We start from the raw sequence: 8336 nt of genomic DNA on the forward strand, positions 1-8336 counted from the left end.
GACATGATGTGGTGACATTAAATGAATGTTGACATGTGGTGACATTAAATTAATGTTGACATGATGTGGTGACATTAAATGAATGCTGACATGATGTGGTGACATTAAATTAATGTTGACATGTGGTGACATTAAATGAATGTTGACATGATGTGGTGACATTAAATGAATGTTGACATGATGTGGTGACATTAAATGGATGCTGACATGATGTGGTGACATTAAATGAATGCTGACATGATGTGGTGACATTAAATGGATGCTGACATGTGGTGACATTAAATTAATGTTGACATGATGTGGTGACATTAAATGGATGCTGACATAATGTGGTGTCATTACATGAATGTTGACTTGATGTGGTGACATTAAATTAATGCTGACATGATGTGGTGACATTAAATGAATGCTGACATGTGGTGACATTAAAATGAATGCTGACATGTGGTGACATTAAATGAATGCTGACATGATGTGGTGACATTAAATGAATGCTGACATGATGTGGTGACATTAAATGAATGCTGACATGTGGTGTCATTAAATTAATGCTGACATGATGTGGTGACATTAAATTAATGCTGACATGTGGTGTCATTAAATGAATGCTGACATGATGTGGTGACATTAAATGAATGCTGACATGTGGTGTCATTAAATGAATGCTGACATGTGGTGTCATTAAATGAATGCTGACATGTGGTGTCATTAAATGAATGCTGACATGGCACACTGACTATCTAGACAATAGAAAACATGGCACTTAATTTAAAAAGGTTGCAGACCCCTGAAATGCGCATATATATATATCAGATATGGACTGATATATATCAGTCCATATCTGTTTATGAATCCTGAGCTGGACATAAAACCTGTGGATTGCAGCTTTAACTGAGTTCACAGATAATGTTAAAAAAAAATAAAAATACAAAAAGTACAAAATGGTTCAATTCATCAGAACTAATCCTGGATGTTCTCAGTGTGAACAGAACATTACATCAGAACTAATCCTGGTTGTTCTCAGTGTGAACAGAACATTACATCAGAACTAATCCTGGTTGTTCTCAGTGTGAACAGAACATTACATCAGAACTAATCCTGGTTGTTCTCAGTGTGAACAGAACATTACATCAGAACTAATCCTGGTTGTTCTCAGTGTGAACAGAACATTACATCAGAACTAATCCTGGTTGTTCTCAGTGTGAACAGAACATTACATCAGAACTAATCCTGGAAGGATCCTTGCAACTCAATGACGGCATAAGCCAGAGGAATTTTCACTTTTTTTTCCTTTTTTTTCTTTTTATATTTCCCATCACACCGGAACCGGAGTGCTACGAGCGCTTACAGAACAGTTTTGAACCGTAATCAATTTATATTAAAAAAAAGGCGTCAAAAGGCGATCTCTGCGACGAGTGCGTTTGGAGCCAGAAGGCATCATAAGGCGATCTCGGCGGGGAATGAGTTAACACAGCGGTTCCCGAACCTTTTTGACCATGCACCCCCCCCCCCCCCCCCCAATGCACCCCCTGTTACCTCCCGACACCCCCCCCCCATGCACCCCCTGTTACATCCCGACGCACCCCCCCCACCCCATGCACCCGTTACCTCCCAACACCCCCCCGCCCATGCACCCCCTGTTACCTCCCGACACCCCCCCGCCCATGCACCCCCTGTTACATCCCGACGCCCCCCCCCCCCATGCACCCCTGTTACCTCCCGACGCACCCCCCCCCATACATGGAAATATAAATGGCATAAGCTATATAGAGACATATATTTCCTATTCATCCACATATATGCATGTATGAACCTGAATATGGCATATAGTAGATTACAGTAGATTACAGTAGATTACAGTAGATTATAGTAGATTACATAGATACATACCGGTAGGTTATATTCAGTGTGATATTTTTTTAGTTTTTTCTTTTTCTTTTTTTCTTTTTTTACATAATTTAGATGTAGGTTAGGAGGTAGGTTATTGAGTATATCAATATTACAATACTTACCAAACATACATTAACCAATTCATATTGTATATCTCTTCAATAATAGCAGATCTTTGTTATCATGTCTGCTGTTTCCAAAACAGTTTGAAAACACCCAGAGCTTTTATTTTGGTAGCTGCTCTAAGAATGTTGTGATGCCAGTTTGAAAACATCCAGAGCTTTTACTTTGGTAGCTGCTTTAAGAATGAAAACATCCAGAGCTTTTACTTTGGTAGCTGCTTTAAGAATGAAAACATCCAGAGCTTTTACTTTGGTAGCTGCTTTAAGAATGAAAACATCCAGAGCTTTTACTTTGGTAGCTGCTTTAAGAATGAAAACATCCAGAGCTTTGACTTTGGTAGCTGCTTTAAGAATGAAAACATCCAGAGCTTTTACTTTGGTAGCTGCTTTAAGAATGAAAACATCCAGAGCTTTTACTTTGGTAGCTGCTTTAAGAATGTGTTGATGTCAATACTGTTGTACGTTATAGGAGCATTCAGTGATTTGGGTGGTTTGGAACCCCCCCCCGGTCTGTCGTTGGCTTCCATTGACAATGAATGGTAGACTATCTGTGCAACGTCATGGCGCTGCATAGATTACATTGACAATGAACGGTAGACTGCATTGTTTCATCTGCCCGTGTGAACGCAACAACAGAGTGAGTGGACAAAAATGGTGACATATTGTTTTAAATAGTAAATGGTGCATATTTATATATATATATATATAGCGCCTTTATCCAAGGCGCTTTACATACTGTAGATGTGCATTACATTCACCCATTCACACACACATTCACACACCGATGGTGGAGGAAACCATGCAAGGCACCAACCTGCACATCAGGAGCAATTAGGGGTTCAGAGTCTTGCTCAAGGACACTTCAACACCAACTCTGGGGGAGCCCACAGAGTTCGAACTGGCAACCTTACGGTTACCATCCGGCCACTCTACCCCTGAGCCACCGCCGCCCCCTAGTGGCCACTCTACCCCTGAGCCACCGCCACCCCGTTTCAGATCATTCCAGAAGCTCGTCTGGCTCCTCGTAGCCGTCTTCTTCTTCTTCGTCTGGCTCCTCGTAGTCTCCTTCATCATCTTCACTGAGTCTGGCGTCAGCGCTGGAAGCCGCCACGTTAACGTAATGCATCTCCACGTTCTCCAAGTCTACACGCTGCCCCCTGGTGGCCTGGAGACACACAATAGCAGCAGGGTTTAGCGTTCTAGGCTCTAGGGTGAAAGGGTTTAGTGTTCTAGGGTGAAAGGGTTTAGCGTTCTAGGCTCTAGGGTGAAAGGGTTTAATGTTCTAGGGTGAAAGGGTTTAGTGCTCTAGGCTCTAGGGTGAAAGGGTTTAGTGTTCTAGGGTGAAAGGGGTTAGTGTTCTAGGCTCTAGGGTGAAAGGGTTTAGTGTTCTAGGGTGAAAGGGTTTATTGTTCTAGGGTGAAAGGGTTTGGTGTTCTAGGCTCTAGGGTGAAAGGGTTTAGTGTTCTAGGGTGAAAGGGGTTAGTGTTCTAGGCTCTAGGGTGAAAGGGTTTAGTGCTCTAGGGTGAAAGGGTTTAGTGTTCTAGGCTCTAGGGTGAAAGGGTTTAGTGTTCTAGGCTCTAGGGTGAAAGGGTTTAGTGCTCTGGGCTCTAGGGTGAAAGGGTTTAGTGTTCTAGGCTCTAGGGTGAAAGGGTTTAGTGCTCTAGGCTCTAGGGTGAAAGGGTTTAGTGTTCTAGGGTGAAATGGTTTAGTGCTCTAGGCTCTAGGGTGAAAGGGTTTAGTGTTCTAGGGTGAAAGGGGTTAGTGTTCTAGGCTCTAGGGTGAAAGGGTTTAGTGTTCTAGGGTGAAAGGGTTTATTGTTCTAGGGTGAAAGGGTTTAGTGTTCTAGGCTCTAGGGTGAAAGGGTTTAGTGTTCTAGGGTGAAAGGGGTTAGTGTTCTAGGCTCTAGGGTGAAAGGGTTTAGTGCTCTAGGGTGAAAGGGTTTAGTGTTCTAGGCTCTAGGGTGAAAGGGTTTAGTGTTCTAGGGTGAAAGGGGTTAGTGTTCTAGGCTCTAGGGTGAAAGGGTTTAGTGTTCTAGGGTGAAAGGGTTTAGTGTTCTAGGGTGAAAGGGTTTAGTGTTCTAGGCTCTAGGGTGAAAGGGTTTAGTGTTCTAGGGTTAAGGATTGTAGTTTAATAAAAGACGAGTATATTTACCCATTCCAGAAGCTCGTCTGGCTCCTCGTAGCCGTCTTCTTCTTCTTCGTCTGGCTCCTCGTAGTCTCCTTCATCATCTTCACTGAGTCTGGCGTCAGCGCTGGAAGCCGCCACGTTAACGTAATGCATCTCCACGTTCTCCAAGTCTACACGCTGCCCCCTGGTGGCCTGGAGACACACAACAGCAGCAGGGTTTAGCGTTCTAGGCTCTAGGGTGAAAGGGTTTAGTGTTCTAGGGTGAAAGGGTTTAGCGTTCTAGGCTCTAGGGTGAAAGGGTTTAGTGTTCTAGGCTCTAGGGTGAAAGGGTTTAGTGTTCTAGGCTCTAGGGTGAAAGGGTTTAGCGTTCTAGGCTCTAGGGTGAAAGGGTTTAGTGTTCTAGGCTCTAGGGTGAAAGGGTTTAGTGTTCTAGGGTGAAAGGGTTTAGTGTTCTAGGGTGAAAGGGTTTAGTGTTCTAGGCTCTAGGGTGAAAGGGTTTAGTGTTCTAGGCTCTAGGGTGAAAGGGTTTAGTGTTCTATGGTGAAAGGGTTTAGTGTTCTAGGGTGAAAGGGTTTAGTGTTCTAGGCTCTAGGGTGAAAGGGTTTAGTGTTCTAGGCTCTAGGGTGAAAGGGTTTAGTGTTCTAGGGTGAAAGGGTTTAGTGTTCTAGGCTCTAGGGTGAAAGGGTTTAGTGTTCTAGGCTCTAGGGTGAAAGGGTTTAGTGTTCTAGGCTCTAGGGTGAAAGGGTTTAGTGTTATATGGTGAAAGGGTTTAGTGTTCTAGGGTGAAAGGGTTTAGTGTTCTATGGTGAAAGGGTTTAGTGTTCTATGGTGAAAGGGTTTAGTGTTCTAGGGTGAAAGGGTTTAGTGTTCTAGGCTCTAGGGTGAAAGGGTTTAGTGTTCTAGGCTCTAGGGTGAAAGGGTTTAGTGTTCTAGGGTGAAAGGGTTTAGTGTTCTAGGGTGAAAGGGTTTAGTGTTCTAGGCTCTAGGGTGAAAGGGTTTAGTGTTCTAGGCTCTAGGGTGAAAGGGTTTAGTGCTCTAGGCTCTAGGGTGAAAGGGTTTAGTGTTCTAGGCTCTAGGGTGAAAGGGTTTAGTGCTCTAGGCTCTAGGGTGAAAGGGTTTAGTGTTCTAGGGTGAAAGGGTTTAGTGCTCTAGGCTCTAGGGTGAAAGGGTTTAGTGTTCTAGGGTGAAAGGGGTTAGTGTTCTAGGCTCTAGGGTGAAAGGGTTTAGTGTTCTAGGGTGAAAGGGTTTAGTGTTCTAGGGTGAAAGGGTTTAGTGTTCTAGGCTCTAGGGTGAAAGGGTTTAGTGTTCTAGGGTGAAAGGGGTTAGTGTTCTAGGCTCTAGGGTGAAAGGGTTTAGTGCTCTAGGGTGAAAGGGTTTAGTGTTCTAGGCTCTAGGGTGAAAGGGTTTAGTGTTCTAGGGTGAAAGGGGTTAGTGTTCTAGGCTCTAGGGTGAAAGGGTTTAGTGTTCTACGGTGAAAGGGTTTAGTGTTCTAGGGTGAAAGGGTTTAGTGTTCTAGGCTCTAGGGTGAAAGGGTTTAGTGTTCTAGGGTTAAGGATTGTGGTTTAATAAAAGACGAGTATATTTACCCTCCTCTTCCAGAAGAAATACTGGAAGATGAACTGTCCAAACAGAATGATCATCGCCACCGTCATTCTGATGACTCTCTCCTTCAGAGGAGAGGCTGTGGGAGAGAAATATGATGATTAATAATACATTACATCATGTAGGAAACAACCTCACATGACTTAGATAGATAGATAGATAGATAGATAGATAGATAGGTAGGTAGGTAGGTAGGTAGGTAGATAGATAGATAGATAGATAGATAGATAGATAGATAGATAGATAGATAGATAGATAGATAGATAGATAGATAGATAGATAGATAGATAGATAGATAGATAGATAGATAGATGTTACCTTCTACAGTCAGAGAGAGGAAGTGGCTCTCGGAGGTGAAGTCATGGCCGAACACAGTGGCGTGATAAACACAGCTGTAGTTTCCTTGGTGGTGGGCGTGGTCGGCAGCAGGAAACAGGAAGTGTGCAGAGTGATTGACAGCTGTCTGGGTGTAGCTGTGTGTGGCATTGGGTCCAGTGAAGGTGAGCTGGAAGGAGCCTCCTGGGTACTGTGGCCGGACGGAGCAGTCCATGGAGAAGTTGAACCCCTCCATCACCCACAGCCCCTGATGCTGGCCCTCGGAAACCCCCTTCATGAGACAGGAGACGCTGAGGATTGGCTCAAACAGCAGTAACAGCACTGTAAAAAGACAGAGGTGATTGGTTATTACCTTTGATTGATTGATTGATTGATTGATTGATTAGTTAATTAGACATAAATGGGAAAAAACAACAACAACATAGTACAGTCAAACACTTATTCCAAAAGGGATGGCACCAACAAAAAAGTCCTTGCGGTCTTGTTTCCATTCACGTCCTACGCAATCAATTCAGACATGACATGAAAAATAACAACAAAATAAAACACAATGTGCCCTATAATTTAGTCAAATGTGTTTGTTTCGGGAGGTTTGAAGCTCAGTCTTAAGTGACGTTGGGATGAACCAAGAGGTGGAAGCCTAGTCAAAGGAGGCTGAATAGACCTAATGCAGACCATGTTGACATTAAGATAATAGACCTAATGCAGACCATGTTGACATTAAGATAATAGACCTAATGCAGGCCATGTTGACATTAAGATAATAGACCTAATGCAGGCCATGTTGACATTAAGATAATAGACCTAATGCAGGCCATGTTGACATTAAGATAATAGACCTAATGCAGACCATGTTGACATTAAGATAATAGACCTAATGCAGACCATGTTGACATTAAGATAATAGACCTAATGCAGGCCATGTTGACATTAAGATAATAGACCTAATGCAGACCATGTTGACATTAAGATAATAGACCTAATGCAGACCATGTTGACATTAAGATAATAGACCTAATGCAGGCCATGTTGACATTAAGATAATAGACCTAATGCAGGCCATGTTGACATTAAGATAATAGACCTAATGCAGGCCATGTTGACATTAAGATAATAGACCTAATGCAGACCATGTTGACATTAAGATAATAGACCATAATGCAGACCATGTTGACATTAAGATAATAGACCTAATGCAGACCATATTGACATTAAGATAATAGACCTAATGCAGACCATGTTGACATTAAGATAATAGACCTAATGCAGACCATGTTGACATTAAGATAATAGACCTAATGCAGACCATGTTGACATTAAGATAATAGACCTAATGCAGACCATGTTGACATTAAGATAATAGACCTAATGCAGACCATGTTGACATTAAGATAATAGACCTAATGCAGGCCATGTTGATATTAAGATAATAGACCTAATGCAGACCATGTTGACATTAAGATAATAGACCTAATGCAGACCATATTGACATTAAGATAATAGACCTAATGCAGACCATGTTGACATTAAGATAATAGACCTAATGCAGACCATGTTGACATTAAGATAATAGACCATAATGCAGACCATGTTGACATTAAGATAATAGACCTAATGCAGACCATATTGACATTAAGATAATAGACCTAATGCAGACCATGTTGACATTAAGATAATAGACCTAATGCAGACCATGTGGACATTAAGATAATAGACCTAATGCAGGCCATGTTGACATTAAGATAATAGACCTAATGCAGACCATGTGGACATTAAGATAATAGACCTAATGCAGACCGCGGCCATGTTGACATTAAGATAATGGCAGGGTGGCAACGACAGCTGCAACTTCCCATTGACACTACATACATCCAATCAGAAAAGTCCTATCTGATTGACAGCCCATACATCCAATCAGAAAAGTCCTATCTGATTGACAGCCCATACATCCAAACAGAAAAGTCCTATCTGATTGACAGCCCATACATCCAAACAGAAAAGTCCTATCTGATTGACAGCCCATACATCCAAACAGAAAAGTCCTATCACACCTGTTTTGAATTTGCACATAATGCAGGAGGCAGCTTTACTGAAAGCATGTCTTAGAGGTAGGCTATGCAGTCTTTTTAAGTCAAGATAGATAGATAGATAGATAGATAGATAGATAGATAGATAGATAGATAGATAGATAGATAGATAGATAGATAGATAGATAGATAGATAGATAGATAGATAGATAGATAGATAGATAGATGTTAC

General features: G+C 42.1%; 1 protein-coding gene across 1 annotated transcript in view; it reads right to left on the minus strand.

Annotated features, from left to right (window-relative positions):
- Positions 1 to 3009: 3009 nt before the first annotated feature.
- Positions 3010 to 8336, minus strand: part of LOC306927347 (uncharacterized protein) — a gene marked incomplete at both ends in the record, with an annotated part of 8596 nt that continues 3269 nt past the window's right edge. The window contains 4 exons of the mRNA XM_079507058.1: positions 3010 to 3177; positions 4164 to 4331; positions 5726 to 5820; positions 6060 to 6398. Coding sequence (XP_079363184.1) covers positions 3010 to 3177; positions 4164 to 4331; positions 5726 to 5820; positions 6060 to 6398 — 770 coding nt within the window. The remainder of the gene's footprint in view (positions 3178 to 4163; positions 4332 to 5725; positions 5821 to 6059; positions 6399 to 8336) is intronic.

This window comes from Electrona antarctica (genome assembly GCF_951216825.1).
Source record: "Electrona antarctica genome assembly, chromosome: 7".
Taxonomy (NCBI): Eukaryota; Metazoa; Chordata; class Actinopteri; order Myctophiformes; family Myctophidae; genus Electrona; species Electrona antarctica.